Raw genomic sequence first — 17968 nt, 5'->3', positions numbered from 1 at the left:
AGAAAGCTAAACAACAACAATAATATATTCATCACCCTGTTCATAACTTGGGCACAAACTCCCTTCTCTGAAATCGGTCATTAAAGGGAAGGAACCAAATACTTACCCTGCCTTTCCTAAAAATAACTCTGTATTTCAAAGTAACCAAATAGCTCTGGTTGATAAGGGAAAGCTCTTCTTTACAAATACTTTCCAGCTAATAAATAAATGAGAACTGATAAAGTTAGGAAAATTATAATTTTGCAATCTTTAATGAAATAATAGATTCGGAAACAACATTAATTGAAGAAACCATGATATAGCAGATTGTAGCAAACATTACATTGGAACCACCTCCTGAATCTTCTGCATCTTAGCATCACTAAAAACGAGACAACCTTAAGTGATGTTCTTCCTTACGTCCTTCGATGAAGGACGCGGAATTACCTAGGAAGTTGAACCCTGATCTAATAAAATGTACATAGGTAATCTGCTGATAGGAGAAAGTTTGAATAACACCATAAGTAACTACTTAGGGAAATTCTTATAAAATAATTTCCTCTAAAACAAATAAGTGGCATGATGAGAGTATAAAGGGAGTGTCACTTTAGACTAAAAGACCCTTAAACAATGAAATACCATGTATCGACTTTGGATATGGATCCAAACAAATGAAAACCAAATAACTTTTGACATTTTTGAGACAACTGAATAAAGAAAATATGGACTAGTTATTATACAATTCTGAGGAGTTTTGTTATTTATCAATGTGATAATAGCACTCATTTAAGAAAGTCATTTTTAGAAATGCATGTGGAAGTATACAGGAGTGAAATCACATGATGGCTGGATTTGTTTTAAAATATTTCTGGAAGGGGCACTCTTGATTTGGGCTCAGGTCATGGTCTTAGGGTCGTGGGATTGGCCCCGCATCAGATTCCTAGCTCAGCAGGGTGTCTGCTTCAGGATTTTTTCTCTCCCTCTGCCCCTCCCCCCTCTTGCTCATTCTATAAAATAAATAAATCTTTTTAAAAATTTTTTCAGGAAAAAAGGAAAAGAAAATAGGGCACATATTGCATGGTGCACTGGGTGTTATACTCAAGTAATGAATCATGGAACTTTACATCAAAGACTAGGGATGTACTGAATGGTGACTAACATAATATAATAAAAATTATTATTAAAAAAATAAAAATTAAAATAAAAAAATAGGATAGATAAAGCAAGTGAAACAAAATCTTCAAATCTTTAAACCATGCACTCTACTTTGGTCTGTAACTGGCATTTTTCTTAATTAAAAGAGAAATTAGAGGAGTGCCTGGTAAACCATGGAACTCTTGACCTCAGGGTCATGAGTTCAGGTCCCATGTTGGGCATGGAGCCTACTTAAAATAAAAATTTTTTTTAAAGTTTTAAAAAAATTAAAGAGAAGTTAATTTTTAATTAAAACTTAGAAAGTACAAGATAAGGCAGGGGCAGGGAAGAAAGAACATATGCCTATCAAGTCCTTTAAGAAAATAGCTATAAAATCAAGAAGAAAATTGAAGAAACTGCACAAAATCTAAAGGAAAATCTTCTGGCCTAATTTTGCAATGACATAAAGAAATATCAAAAGAGGGAAATAAAAAATTATTTTTAAATGTAAGTCTTTCAATAAAAAATATTATAATAAAATACTGACTTTCTATAAGCATTGTTTCTAGTAGGCTGGTATGAATTTCTTGTTAGAGGTAGAATGATAAACAGTACCTAGGTTTGTGGCAAAGCATATAAAAATGTTCAACCCAGATAAAGGTGAAATATGGAAAAGCACATTTTAAATCTATAAAGCAGTCCTGTTATGCCCTACTGAGAGTAAAATAAAACCATGTGACAACTGAGTAACTTCTTAAGAAGGAAAGTATTAATATAAGAAACAAGATGCACAAAGTTAGAACTTTTAAAGGGAACATTCTAAACTAAATAGTAAAGTTTAAACTAAACATCATATGGGGTCTATTCTTGAAAGCTCTTATGGAGAACTAGTTTCACACACAAAAAAACAAATACTACGTGTCATAGGGGAACACTGTGAAATGGTACCTTTAATTCACAGTGTACCTGAGGTTCCTGATATACCATACAAAACAATGTCTTATATTAATATATTCATCAATGGTCTTCAGCAATGTATTGGGGACTTTTAAAAACTTACACTGAAATTAATTGGTTTCCTTGAGATACAGGGAACTTACTACCAATCAAAGTAATTTAATTGTAGAACTGAATAATTAAAATTACTTTTTAAAACAATTAAACTAAGATTCATAAATAACATTTTCCTGGCAAAAGTCTATGCCATTGGTTGAAACTGTCTTTCAAAATGTAATTTTCACCCACTACCTTCTCTATATACAAACAAGCAATTTTTATAGAGCTGGTGTTATTTGCTAAAAATTAGAAGAGTGATGAGTTTTGATATAAAGATCCATACTCAATAAAAATTTAGAGATTCTTTTCTAAGATTAAGGTGTCAAACTCAAGACAACTTTTTAAAAGTACCTTGCGATGGCTGAAAAAATATTTCTGTTTCCTTTTTCTCCATATCTTCCTTATGTGGTTTGTATCCTATAATGAAATCTTCTTGAAACACATGAAGCAACTGTGTATTTGAGCCACACTACAAATATGAAAAAAATGAAGTTTTATCTTTGAAATTCCCTGTCTTCCACCCACCACCTCCCCAAGAACACTAATGTAGAAGAAATAAATCTAACAATTTCTATTCTTTATCAACTGACAAATTAGAAAGGAAAAAGCAACAGAAAATAAAATCATTAGAATCACCTGGGCAGAGAAAATTGCTTTCAAAGATGCTATAGCTAATAGCGGAATTCAAGAGCTCTAATAAAAACAAATCAACAGATCTGCTTCTCAAAACACACACACACACACACACACACACACACACACACACACACACACACACAGACCCATAAGTGATCCACACCACTTTGAGCTAAAAAATATTAGGTCTCACGACTGGCTGGAGAAGGCTATGCTGACTATGTAAATAAGACGACTAGTGTAGGATTCCCTTAGTTTTTTTAACTCCACTTGGGAACCAAAAATAGGAAAACCAGGAACGTCCTCAAAGTATTCCCAGTCTGTCTAGTGGGAATTATGAGGGGCCCTACGACAGCCAGTCGGGTGCCACACCTCTGGATTAATGTATTCACACGTAAGTAACTAGCATTTCTAAATGGATGGATGAGCCATCACTGTCAGCTGCTACGGCTATGCGACGTGAGCATGTTTTTTAACAATGCAGAGGAGAAGAGTAAAAATAATACAAATGGCTACTTATAATCACAAAAGGGAGCTGAAATTCAAGGAAAAACTAAATCCAAACAAAATCTTATGATGGAAGTGTGTCAAGACAATTAGGTGGCTGCCCCACAGATTTCAAGGAAGGGAAGCATGGATGGGTGGGCTAAATCTTACAGAACAGAGATCAACCTCCTTACAAACTACACAGAAATGAAAGGACTATAATATTAGGATGACCCACAGAATGTTTATGGAAGTGATATGGTATTTTTAGGTCTCTCTACATAGAAACCAAAAATCTCTTCACATAGAGAAAATGGTCACCTCCCCAAATGAAAAGATAAATGAAGAGGGAAGGGTGAGGTCTTCATGGATATAGAAATCATACAGCACATTGGGAACAAACCTAGAATGAGTTTAAGCCATTTATCAGTGCTTGCAGTTTTCCAGCCTTTGCGTTAAAGATAGTCACAGCTACAGGGGGAAAAAAATCTTGAATGGGTATGAAGTTAGAAGCATAATGCTCAGTAAGAGTGACCTCTGTTGATACCCCATGGTGAAGAGGAGCTACAGTGAGAGATGAATTTAACACCCAGCCCATTAAAAATGAAGACCTTTATGGGAATGAAGACAATCCACTCTTCTCCCGTATCCCTATGGAGGAGAATAAGGAAACCACAGGTTAGGGATTTCCTTGGAGGCATTAGTAATTTGAGTCTGGCAGCCACATTTCTGTTGCCAAGAGCTGACATGGTAATTTCTCTACATTGGTGGAAATTATTACATTTTCCCCAACAGAATGTACCGGGCACCATGGAAAAAAAGAATAATACAGCTATATTTGTTTTTAAATATGGTTAGCTCTTTCTTTCTTCATTTCCTTGTTTGAAGACATTGGTAACTTCCTCACCGAAACAATCTTTTTTCCTATTTGGAATGAGTATATTAGTTCTATCCCTTAGTCCATCACTATGATCCTCAAGGAACAAACATCTTGAGGACTAGAAAGGGATTTACAAACTCACTGTAGGGAGAAGGGTTCTCCCTCTTTCCCAGGTAGTTGCCAGGGAAGAACACTGACTATACAAAAGACCTATGATTAGAAAGTAAATGTAGGATCCTTTGATCCTACTTTCATCTGCATTTTACTGGATATTGTAAAAATATCTAATATTCAGCCTAGCAAGGTAAACACTCTAAAGCTGAACTATCAACTGAATTGAAATGAGGAATAATATAAAAAGAGAAACCACAAACCAAGCCCCTATGCAGCTGTAACTGTATTTTCCTTCATGGTTTCCCTGACTGAATCGAATGACCTTTAAACAGGAAATAACGCTACAGATATAATTCAGCTGGAGAAAAATTCCTAAATCATTAGATTTTCACCGAGAAAATCAAAAGAAGCTGGCTGTATTTAGTATTCTCAAACAAGAGAATTATTCTGACCGTGAAACATATGCACATAAAACGCTCAGGGATAAAGTATATTAATACCCCCAATTCACAAGCATGTTTTTACTTGGTTGGTTATTGCATCGAGTTCGATAATGCAGCCAGGTCGAGCAGTAGACTGTTGGCTCACGATATTAAACACTTCTCCAATAAGTTTCTGTGAATAAAAAACAGAAAATGTGAATCATCAACAATTTATGAATCTATTGTCAGTATGATACAGCATCTCAGGCATTTGAAGCCCCTCTAAATATTCAATGATTGGCAATGGTGATTCATTCATTCAAAGAATCATTTCAAATTTCTGTACTCACTCTTATTCTCGTTTTTAAAATGAACTAACCAGGTAGAAGACTCTATAGTGTTTGGCTAAATAGTGTAGAATGTCAAGGCATCCGGTTCTTCTAACATGCCTTCATTCTGCAATCTTAAAGCTCCACGGCAGACCTGGCCCCACACCCACGTGCATAGTTTGCAGATCTGCAATGCCACGTACAAGTACGACCCTGCCAGTGAGAAGGTACCGACAATGGTTGAGAGGAAGTGGGACTCTGCATTTTGAGATGAGGATGTTTGAACTAACACGGGAAGTCAAACTTTGGACCCCCAAACTCCCAAGCCTTTCTGCTGAAAAGAGCAGTCTCTTCTCCCTCCTTCCACTCAGGCTTCCCTTGTATGAAAACCTTTCAGTAACTTCACCTGAAGCAGTTACGTCACAAGGAGATGCCCATTCTCCTCAGCATCACCGCCATTACTTCTTACCACCTCCAGGCCACTAAGAGGGGTTAGATCCCAGCTTAGCCCAGGGATATAAATACAAGATGGCCTCTGGGAAAACAGCACGTACACTGGGGTTGTAGCACTTTTTCAATCTGTATCAGCAAGATTCCAGAGACATGGTTAGGAACAGATTCGAGGCTTATTAGACCAAGGAGGACAAAATATGTGGCTGGTTATGGCCGAATTTATTGTTATGAGTATATTCGCCCAAGATTCAGGATTTAAAGTGTTAGCTCGGACACCTGGAAGTAGGGTCTCCTGGGTCTGTTAACTGAAATCTGGATGCAACTGTACCCTACAGATGGTGAGGTTAAAACACTGGAATACCTCTAACACACCATGAACCCCTGCCACTCACGTGTGGTCAGTGAACCAGCAACAACAGCAGCATCATGAGGCTTTTTATAAATGCGACTCTCCGGCCCGAAAGCTAATACATCCGCATTTTAACACGACCTCTAAGTGACTCATGTACATACTGAAGTTTAGTAAGTACTGATGTAGATCAATGGATCTCAGCCTTGGCTGCACACTGAATCACCCGCGGACCTTCAACAATCATTGCTGCTTAGGTCCCACTCGCAGAGACTGATTTATTGGTCTAGAATACAGTCTGATCGCAGGCACTTAACAGACTCCTCAGGTGCTTCTGACATGCAACCAAGGTTGCCATCCCCTTGTAGGGATACCCATTCCAGGTAAGGGTTTGCCTTCCCTGCCCACAACTCTGCTGCTAGCACTGTGACTAAGGCCTTACCAAATCCCTTATTCAACACTACAAGGATGCTTCTCAACTTTACCTCCCACAAAGGAACACTTTTTATAGCAGAAGATAGGGCAAGAATTAGGGTAAAGTGAATAAAGCACTCACCTTGGGTGCAAAATTTAAGGGGGTGCCCAAAACTCAATAATCATGACAAATAATATCTTAATGCAGTATTTTTTTAAAGATTTATTTACTGGGGCACCTGGGTGGCTCAGTCAGTCAAGCATCTGCCTTCGGCTAAGGTCATGATCCCAGGGTCCTGGTATCGAGCCCCACATTGGGGTTCCTGCTCAGCGGGGAGTCTGCTTCTCCCTCTCCCTCTCCCCACTGCACACGCACACACACATGCTCTCTCTCCCACTCTCAAATAAATAAAATCTTAAAAAAATTTATTTACTAGAGAGAGAAAGAGAGAGAGCGCATGTGCACAAGTCGGGGAGGGACAGAGGGAGAGAGAAAACCTCAAGCGGACTCCCAGCTGAGCACAGAGCCCTAGGCAGGGCCTGATCTCATGCATGACCCATGAGATCCTGACCTGAGGTGAAATCATGACTCAGACGTTTAACCAACTGAACCACCCGGTCTCCCAATGCAGTATTTCTTAAAATTAGAATTAATGCAAAAAAATTCATAATGAACAAAATATCAAAATTTTAAATACAGGATTCAATACTGTCATGGGGTGCCTGGCTGGCTCAGTCAGAAGAGCCTATGACTCTTGACCTTGGGTGGTGAATTCAAGCCCCACGTTAGGTGTAGAGATTATTTAATTAAATAAACTTTAAAAAGAAAAATGTCTTGATGAGCCATATTAAAGCCTGAGACAAAAGCAAAACTTCAAAGATATGTTTTTATATATTTAATGATTAATATTTTTCCAGAACATTAAAGCGGTTGAAAATTATTGAAAAACTAGAGGGCACGTATTGCATGGTGCACTAGGTGTTATACGCAACTAATGAATCATCGAACTTTGCATCGGAAACCGGGGATGTACTGTATGATGACTAACATAATATAATAAAAAAAATTTAAAAAAAAAAGAAAATTATTGAAAAACTGAAAAGAAAGCATATTAAAACTCACAATATTATTTTATATTTAAATTTATTTATACCAAAATAAGATTAATTATTATTTTACTTTCCTGGCTTTAATGAAAGCAAACTTGTCAATATTTTTAAAATCTACTTTTTGCTTGTTTTCAATATTAACAACTTCCCTGTTTGACAGTGTCTTGACCAAGTGATAATCTTATTTTTTTTTTAAGATTTTATTTATTTATTTGACAGAGAGACAGCCAGTGAGAGAGGGACCACAAGCAGGGGGGGTAGGAGAGGAAGAAGCAGGCTCCCATCGGAGGAGCCTGATGCGGGGCTCGATCCCAGAACGCCGGGATCACGCCCTGAGCCAAAGGCAGACGCTTAACGACTGAGCCACCCAGGCGCCCCTTGACCAAGTGACAAGCTTAATCTTTTAAATTAATTTATCTTTTTTTAGAGAGGGAGGAGGGGGATGGGTGGAGGGAGAAGGAGAGAGAATCTTAAGCAGGTTCCACATCCAATGTGAATGCAGGGCTCGACCCTGAGATCATGACCTGAGCCAAAATCAAGAGTCGAACGCTTAACCAACTGAGCCATCCAGGTGTCCCTTAAATAATTTTTAATTAACTTCAGCTTACTGAAATTTCTTTTGCAGGATAACACTGCGACTGGTATTATTTTTTTTAAAGTTCTGAAGTCCACTTCGAAATTTGCGTAAGACTACACGAAACAAAATCTATGAGTCAGTTTTAGAAGATCCAAACACAATGTTGCTTTTATATTACAGATTATGGACATCTCATGACAATTAAAAGTATTCAGATAAATGTTCACAAGACTTAAATTGTCAAAATATTTAAGAGCCAAGTCAGTGGCTGTATTTTGTAAACAAGATTATCCATGTAACATTTCTCCGGCTGAAAATCCAAAATCCAAAGCACTTCAGTTAATTTTTCATACCTCCATTTTGAATGTGAAATTATTATGGTTGGTAGTCAGAATAATGGCCCCCCCAAAAAATGTCCTCATCCTAATTCCCAGGACCTATGAGTATGTTACTTTACATGGCAAACGAGATTTTGTGGGTATAATTAAATTAAACATCTGGAGATGGGAAATTATGTTGGATTAGGGAGAAGGGCCCACTGTAATCATAATGGTCCCGACAAGAGGGAGGAAGTACGGTCAGATTCAGAGAAAGAGAAGCAAAGGCCAGAAAAAGAGAGATTTGAAAATGCTCTGCTGCTAGCTTTAAAAAGGAGGAAGGAGCCATGAGAAAAGAGATGCAGGGGCCTCTAGAAGCTAGAAAGGGCAAGAAAATGGATTCTCCCCTAGAGCCTCCAGAGGGAATATGGTCCTGCCAACATTTTGGTTTTGGAATATCTGACCTCCAAAACAATAAGATAATAAATGTATTGTTTTAAATGCATTGTTTGTCATATCAGCAGTAGGAAACTAATACAGGTGCACACAATCTTCTCCACTTTTACTCAATCAACCATTAAAAAATTACAGGAACATATGTTTCTAGAGTACACATTCTTCCTTTTGCCCCAGGCTTCAATGTGGCTCATCATGGCACTGCTAGATCTGTCTTTATTTAAAATTTTGGCATTTTGTTCATCAAGGATTTTTCTGCATTAATTTTGACTGTCTACAATATGGCACTAATACCACCCAATCCAGTAATTCCACTACTGGGTATTTACTCAAAGAAAAAGAGAACAGTAATGTTTGGGCCACCCCACCAGGTTTAAAAAGAAAAAAAGGCAAACACCCGAGGTGCTGACAAAGGTGTGAGGGAATGCAGAATTTGGTGGTGGGAGAAGGAGACTACGATTATTGAATTCAGGCTCTGTGACTATCTGTAGAAGCAGGGCTCTGACAGCTTTCCTCTATGTTGTTTCTTTTTCCCTATTCCCCTATTGTGACAAGTACCGATAGTGCAACAACTTCAATTCAGGTTCCAAGTAGGACCACGACTAACCTGGCACCATTACACAATGACACGAGGCCACATGGGAATTTGTGTTTCCCCCATGCTGGAGATAAAAGTTTCTCCATCTAAATAAAGAACAGGAATCGATGCTAGGGGGCAAAAAGAGTGGACTTTGCTGGCTACCCTTGATCTCCATCTAAACCCTGATGGATTCTCCACTCCTGTCTGCCTTGTTCTGTGCCCCAAGAGGTTGACTTCTGCACCCTAACACCTCACTCGCAAGCCGGCTTCAGCTTCAGCCGGCTGAATTCACTGAGTGGGAGGGACTGGTCAGAGACTGGAGAGGAGAGAAAGTCAGGCATGTGCCCCCTTGCTCCCCACAGTGCCGGCAGTGGCGATGTTCCTGTGTGGCCACCTCTCCCAACAGGCAGCTCCTTTTCCATGGCGTTAGCTCTCCCCAGGCTTTGGTACACTGTTACTGCTCTCTTGTCCCTTCAGGCACAGGGATATATTTTTCTATTGCCACTGCAAAAAACTACCACAAACTTAGTGGTTTAAAACAACACAAATGTATTATCTTACAGTTCTGTAGGTCAGAAGTGTGACATGGGTCTCTCTGAACTAACACCAACTTGTCAACAGGCTCCATTCCTTTCTGGAGACTCGAGGGGAGAGTCCAATTTCCTTGCCTTTCCCAGCTTGTCGAGGTTATCCATATTCTCTGGCTCATGGGCCCCTCTCCTCCCCCAAAGCCAGTAAATACTATCTCTCTGACCATTCCTCTTTTTTCACCTCCCTCTTGGACCACAGCCAGGGAAGGTTCTCTGCTTTCAAGGACTCATGTGATTACAATGGGCTTACTCAAATATTCCAGGATAATTTCCACATTTCAGGGTCCTTAATTTATTCACATCTGCAAAGTGTCTTTTGCCATGTGAGGTAACAAATTTGCAGGTTCTGGGGATTAGCACGTGAACATTTGGGGGGACCATTGTTCTGATAATGGTAATGACGGCATCACCATTATTAGACTCTGAGTGCATTATCACTTGTGGGTCAACCATGTGCCCACCTCTATAAGGAGTTCTTTCATTAAACTCTTCAACAGTTAAACCTTTATAAGTGTGTCACCTGTTTCCCACCTCGGCCCTGACTGACACAGGGACTAAATCAAGGTGGTTCTGATTGTCTCTCCCTGAAAAAGTGCAACAGTTACCAATGTGTTCTTCCCCACAAAATGCAGAGGAAGATCTTTATGTAGCTTCTCCTCCTTAGTATGATCTTCCTTTAAATACTACGATCCCACAAAGAACACAAACGAGCAATTCCAAAGAAAATACAAATAGCCAATAAAAAGAAAAACCATTCCATTTCTTCAATGAGAAAAAAGGCACAAGTCAAAATAATAGATATCAGTTCAAAATAGTGAAGATTTTGACAGAAGAAAGAACGAGAGGGTGGAGAAAACCTCTGCTCACGTACTTTACTGATGAAGTACAAGTTGGTAGAACACCTAGCTTCCCACTGCCCTCACAAGGTAATAAAACACTTCAGCATGATATTCATCAACTTCTTCATTAACTCAACAAATATTTATAGAGTGTTTATCAGCTCTCAGGCACTGGGAATACAGCACTGCCCTCATTTTACATTCAAATGAAGACAGACAAATAGCACACAAATAAGTGAGTAAAACCAACTGCGAAACAGTACTAAGTGGTAAGGGGAAGAAAGTGGGTATGTGGACAGGAAGTATTGGGCAGGAGTGGTCAGGAAGCCCTCATTTGACGAAAGGCCTAAAGGAGGCAAAAATACAAGCCATGTGTTATGAGGGAAGAACATTCCAGGCAGGGAGGACAGTAAGTAGAAGACACTAAGATGAGAAACTGTTGGCCACAATCCAGGACCAGTAAAGAGACTCGTATGGCTGGAGCCAAAATGAGGGAGGGGAAAATAGAAAAACACAGTATCAAAGAAGTGAAGGAAGGCAGGATAGGGGGTGAGAGGTCGAGTCTGTACAGTATTACAGCTCACTGTAGACAAAAGAGTGACATGATCCAAACAGATCACAGTATAAAAGTACCATTCTGACTTCTCTGTTGAGAATAGGAAGTCCAAGACCAACAGAGACACAGATTTAACAGTGATCAAATTCAACATGCTCTCATGGAAAAAAAAAAAAAAACACTCAACAAACGATGAATAGAAAGAAACCACCTCCATATAATAAGAGATATATGAAAAGCTTGAAGCTAATGTCGTACTCAATGGGAAAAGACTCATGAGTTTTTCCTCTAAGATAGATCAGGAACAAGGCAAGGATGCCCACTCTCACCACTACTATTCAACACAGACTGGAAGTTCTAGCCAGAACAATTAGACAAAAAATAAAAAGCATAAAAATTAGAAAAGACATAAAATTATCTGTTTGCAGATGGCATGATCTTATATGCAAAAAACCTTAAAAATTTCACACACACACACACACACACACACACACATACACACACACCTGTTAGAACTAATAAATGAGGGGCGCCTGGGTGGCACAGTGGTTAAGTGTCTGCCTTCGGCTCAGGGCGTGATCCTGACGTTATGGGATCGAGCCCCACATCAGGCTCCTCCACTGGGAGCCTGCTTCTTCCTCTCCCACTCCCCCTGCTGTGTTCCCTCTCTCGCTGGCTGTCTCTATCTCTGTTAAATAAATAAAGTCTTTTAAAAAAAAAAAAGAATAAATGAATTCAGCAAAGCTGTAGGATACAAAATCACCATTCAAAAATCAGTTGTTTCTATACACTAACAATGACCAGTCCAAAAGGAAACTAATAATCCCATTTAGTAGAGCATCAGAAAGAATAAAAGATTTATGAAGAAACTGAACGAAGAAGATGAAAGACTTACACACTGAAAACTAAAAACAAGGCTAAAAAAAATCAAAGAAGATATAAATAAATGCAAAGACATCTCATGCTGTGATTAGAAGACTTCGTATTGTTAAAATGTCCATACTACCAAAGCAATCAACAGATTCAATGTAATTCCTATCAAAATCCCAGTGGCGTATTTTGCGGAAATTGAAAAAACCATCCTAAAATTCATATGATAATATGGGGGAAAGCTTCAGGACACTGGTTTTGTCGATGATTTCTTGGATATGACACCAAAAGCACAGGCAACAAAATAAAACATAGACAAATGGACAACACCACACTTAAAAACATCTGCATGTCAAGGAAAACAACCAACCCAGTGAAAAGGCAACCTACAGAATGGAGGAAGTAACTGCAAATCAGATATGTGATAAGGGATTAACATCCAGAATACAGAAAGAACTTCTACATCTCAACAACAAAATAAAGCAAAAGGACCTGAACAGACATTTCTTCAAAGAAGATATACAAACGGCCAACATGCACATGATAAAGGTGTTCAATATCACTAATCACGAGGGAAACGCACATCAAAACCACCATGACGTACCACCTCATACCCAACAGCCACTACCAAAGAATAGAAAATACGTGTTGGACTAGATGCAGAGAAGCTGGAACCTTGTGCACTGCTGGAGGGAATGTAAAATGGTGTTACCATTATGGAAAACAGTATGGAGGGTCGCAAAAAAATTAAAAATAGAATTACCACATGATCTAGCAATTCCACCCCTGGGTATATACCCCAAAAAATTAAAAGCAGAATTGCGAAGAGACATTCGGGCACCTGTGTTCATCACAGCATTATTCACAATAGTCAAAAGACAGAAGCAACCCAAATGTCCACTGACAGGTGAGTGGATAAAGAAACTGTGGTATACACATACAATGGAATATCATGCAGCCTTGAAAAAGATCTGGTCACTTGCTACACCACGGATAAACTTAGAGGACATTACACCAAGCACTAGAACAATTTTATCTTCAGTGTTCTGAATGGATATTTTTTTAAATTTTAATTAAATCACTGCCTTCAGGGCACCTAACTGGCTCAGCTGGTGGAGTGTGCTGTGAGGGGCTATGAGTTGGAGACTACTTAAAAATAGAATCTTTAAATCGCTGCCTTCATAAACAGCTTGGTCAACAGAAATCCCTTCTTGATGACTCAGAGTCACATTTATGAAAATTAACATTACTCATGCCTTTAAAAGTCTAAAGACCTCAAGTTCTGTCTTAATGATAAGTACCAAATGTACACTGGTATCTGAGAAGGAACATTAGGAATTTATTTGAAATGTCTGCAAAATAGTTATCTAAACTACATTTTGCTACCTAAAACCTCAGTCACTTCACGCTCGGTGTACCTCAAACTGAAGTCATCAACCTCACAAACATCTAACCACTGCTAGTGGATCCACTGTCACGAACTTGAAACCTTAGCATCATTTCCTTTGTATCCATATTCAGCAACTACTAAGCCCTACCCTACGCTTTCTCAATATCTGCCAAATCCCACTCGAGCTCAGGTTTATTTTACCACATGCTTTGATGACCTCAGTCGATTTCCAGCTATCTCCAACATTTCCAGTGCCTACCAACTGCACTTCATCCTGCAAACTCACTTTACTTCCCTAAAAAGTTTACTGTCCCCTAAATCCATCTCCTGATTCCAGAATAAAATTCAAATGTTTTCAGATGTTTCTTACGGGGGGAAAAAAAAAAGCTAGCCTCTACCCAGCACCTACTGAAAATCCCATTTGAGGAAGAGGACAGCATGTGACAACTTCTTGCCATATTTCAACTCACAATCAGTAGAGGAAGTAACTAGGAGAACTGCTGCTCTGACATAGAAAAAAACAAAAAAAGATCAGCAAAAATAATGGGAACTTGACAGGGAGCAATCATGTTATGTTAAGAGTTTAAGATCAATAATAACAGCAAGACCCTATAGTCTATCATTCAGAAAGGTAAAAATTTCAGAATTCCTTATAACATATGGCTCTGAAAGTCAAAATGGCTTAAGAGAGTCAGGACTTGGAGGTTCCTGACTACGTAACTGCAAACACAACTGATGAGAAAAAAAAAGGTGGTTAGTGTAAGGGATTGGCTAGTGTCTCAGCAAAATCCACGTCTACCCAGAATGTCGGACTGCCCTCTTCTTTAGAGGAAGGATGTTTGCAGATCTAAACTGTTTAAGATGAGGTCATACTAGATTAGGGTGGGTGTCCTTCTAAGAAGACGGGAGGGCACGTAGAGACAACCAGAGAGAAGGCGGCCATGTGAAGAAAGAGCCAGACTCCGGTGCTGCAGCTCCAAGTCTGGGAACACTGAAGACTGGGGGCAGCAACCAGAAGTCAGGAAGAGGCAAAAAAGGATCTTCCCCTAGAAAGAGCACGATCCTGCCAGCACCTTCGTTTCAGACTAAATGTGTATGCAAAAAAAACAGAGTTGCAAAATACGCAAAACATGAAACCTCTAGAACTGAAATGGACAAATTCACAATTATGGTTGGGAATTTCAACACCCTTCTCACAGGAATTGGTAGAACTAGACAGAAAATAAGCAAAGAGCTGGAGGAACTCAACGCCCCCATTAATGAAAACATATCTAAGTGACATTTTTAGAACATCCCACCCAACAGCAGCAGAGTGTGTTCAAGTGCCATGGAAGACATACTAAGATACACCACACCCTGGGCCATTAAACAAACCTCAGTAAATTTACAAGGATTGGAATCATAGAGGGTGTTCTCCTACCACCACAGAATTAAATCAGAAATCAGTAACAGAATGATAACAGGAAAATCTCTTCCCAGGATTTACTGGGAAGCTAAAGACCACACTCTTAAATAACCCATGCGTCAAACAAGAATCCTCAAGGAAAATTTTAAAATATAGTGAAGTGAATAAAATGAAAATACTACTTACCAAAATGCCAAAGCAGTGCTGCGAGAGGAATTTGTAGGACTAAATGCATATGTTAGAAAATATGAAAAGTTTCAAAACAAGACTCTAAGCTACCATGTCATGAAACCGAGAAAAAGAACCTCCCCTTCCCCCAAAAAAGGGTAAGAAGAAAACTTAAGAGCAGAAATTAATGAAAATGAAAACAAAAACAAAAACATAGAATTCGATGAAACAAAGAGCTCATTCTTTGATAATATCAATAAAATTAACAACTTTGTAGCAAGACTGGAAACAGAGAGGAAAGGCACTAATTACCATGTTGATAGCATATACCTGTCATATAATGTGAAAAAGGATACCTCACATCTGGGGTATTCTTCCTAAAAACCCGTAACTCCAGTCTAACCATGAGAAAAACAGCAAACCCAAATCAAGGGGAAATTCTACAAAATGTCTGACCAGTACTACTCAAAACTGTCAAAGTCATGAGAAAATACTGAGGAAGAAAGAAACGAAGAAAACGAAGAAACTGTCCCAGATCAGAGAAGGCTAAGGATTCATGATGACTAAATATAATGTGTTTTCTGGGTGAGATCTCAGAACACAAATGGACATTAGCAGAAAAATCGGCTAAATCTTAAAAAGTTTAGAGTTTAATTGGTCATATCATACTAACGACGGTTTCTTAGTTGTGATAAATATACTCTGGTAATAGAAGATGTTAACAATAGGGGAATCTGGCTGTGGGGTGGATGAGAACTCTCTACTGTTGCAACTTTTCTGTAAATCTAAAACTATCCAAAAACTAAAAATTTATTTTAAAAATTAAGTAACAATAAATTATTTTCAGAGTCTAGAGACAAAGGAAAAGATGAGCTCATTAACAGGATGATACTTCAATGTTAATAAAGATGCAGAGAATAAGAACTCCTAATTCCTACTTTGTCTCTGGTCTTCCATTTCAAGAATTTTAGCCTGTTGGTGCCTGCATGGCTCCGTCGGTTAAGCAATAGACTCCTGATTTCAGCTCAGGTCATGATCTCATGGTGGTGAGATCAAGCCCTGATTCAGGCTCCCGAGCTGGGCATGGAGACTGCCTAAGATCCTCTCTCTCTCTCTGCTCCTCCCCCAACACGCACAATAGAAAAATTAAAAAATTGTTTTAATTAAAAAAAAAGAATTTAGGGGCGCCTGGGTGGCACAGCGGTTAAGCGTCTGCCTTCGGCTCAGGGCGTGATCCCGGCGTTATGGGATCGAGCCCCACATCAGGCTCCTCTGCTGGGAGCCTGCTTCTTCCTCTCCCACTCCCCCTGCTTGGGTTCCCTCTCTCGCTGGCTGTCTCTATCTCTGTCGAATAAATAAATAAAATCTTTAAAAAAAAAAAAAAGAATTTAGCTTGCAAAAAACAGAAAAAAACAAAAATTTTCTACAATGAATATGTATTACTTTTTAACATTAAAAAATTTAATGAAAATAGGTTTAAGAAAAAATGTACATTGGTAAGGGGACGAGTAGAAGACAGGATAAATTGAGAAATTCCAAGAATGTATCTAACTGCTCTACATAAATTTATATTTTCTGGAAAAGTAATGCCTGGGTTAGTGGGAAATTTTGCAAATAAGTTCAATAACTATAGAAGACGTTCTGTGAGAAATCATGGGAAATGTCATAGCCAAAATACTAGCATTAGGTAAACGTTCCAATTTTCGAAAAGGAAAACAATATAATTCAATAAGACAAACTAAAGAGCTTGATGGCTATTTAGTACAAGGTTTTAGTCAACAACAGGCATCAGGGTAGGTACATTTAACCTACTATACATTCAAACAATCACCTCAGACAGATCTGACTTCCTTTTCGACTGCAGAATATTTGGCAGACAGGGTGTATTTTATTTCAGCAAAGCGCATGACAAGCTGCCTCATGGAAATCCTAGGGACAAGCTGAAGAAATATTTCAGACAATAAAAATGGAAAAAGATTTCAAATGTACACTGCTAGGGTCTTTTTTCAGTCCTATCCTGTTTAACATTTTTATAATTGACTCAGATAAAGATGTGGAAATAACATTCAACAACCAGACTGGTGATGTAAGTCATAAAGCAATAATATGAATAACAGAATCTGGATTCAAAGAAGAAAGACTGAACCTAACAAGATGAAATGTAATAGTGAAAATAGGCCTGCATTTGGGCCACAACTCAAATGCACAACTACGGAATGGCTTGCTGGCAAAAAGAGACTCTGGGATATTTAAATGAGAGTCAGCTCAGGATGAATCAATTACAAAGAAAGAATCTGGCATGACTACCAAAAACACAATAAAATCTAATGAGAGGGGCCATAATACTGCCAGTATTCTAGTGGTCCTACAACGCCCAGAGTATAGAAACTGAAAACTGCTAAGAGGAGTAACCAGGGTCAAATATAAAACAGAATTAATTTATTGGTGGAGGGGGGCAGGTTTGGCCTGAGGAAAAAAGTTTCATAGGTTGTAATACAGTCATCTTCAGTTATCTGAAGTGATCTCACATGTGAGGAAAATTAGATTTACTCTAAATGGAACCAGGTCGAACAAGCAGAATTTAAGGAACACAAATTTAATTTCAGTATAACAGTGAAGGTAACTTATAAAGGCAGCATGAGCTGCATTCAGAGCTGAGGCTCCCGCCTCGGAGGCCAGATGACAGACTGGCAGGAATGTGGTAGAGGGAATAAAGCATCACATGGCTGGTTTGGACTAGGTGACCTATAAAGTATCTTCCAACTCCTTGATTTTAAGATGCTACTCCCTCTACACCAGACCTCTGGCTCCAGTCTACGTGGTTTTCCCACTGTACCTGGAACAAGCCTTACCTACAC

The 17968-nt window shown here is 38.8% G+C and overlaps 1 protein-coding gene across 3 annotated transcripts in view; it reads right to left on the bottom strand.

Annotated features, from left to right (window-relative positions):
- Positions 1 to 17968, bottom strand: part of DMXL2 (Dmx like 2) — a 142990-nt gene that overhangs the window by 53515 nt on the left and 71507 nt on the right. For all 3 annotated transcript variants that reach the window (XM_040620639.1, XM_008705966.2, XM_040620638.1), the window contains exons 14-15: positions 4811 to 4900; positions 2521 to 2638 (exon numbers count right to left, since the gene is read on the bottom strand). In XM_040620639.1, the coding sequence (XP_040476573.1) occupies positions 2521 to 2638; positions 4811 to 4900 (208 nt within the window). The remainder of the gene's footprint in view (positions 1 to 2520; positions 2639 to 4810; positions 4901 to 17968) is intronic.

The sequence above is a fragment of the Ursus maritimus genome, unplaced genomic scaffold, assembly GCF_017311325.1.
Source record: "Ursus maritimus isolate PB19 unplaced genomic scaffold, ASM1731132v1 scaffold_35, whole genome shotgun sequence".
Lineage (NCBI taxonomy): Eukaryota > Metazoa > Chordata > Mammalia > Carnivora > Ursidae > Ursus > Ursus maritimus.
Note: the sequence above shows the minus strand (reverse complement) of the source record. Positions and strands in the feature narration are given on the sequence as shown.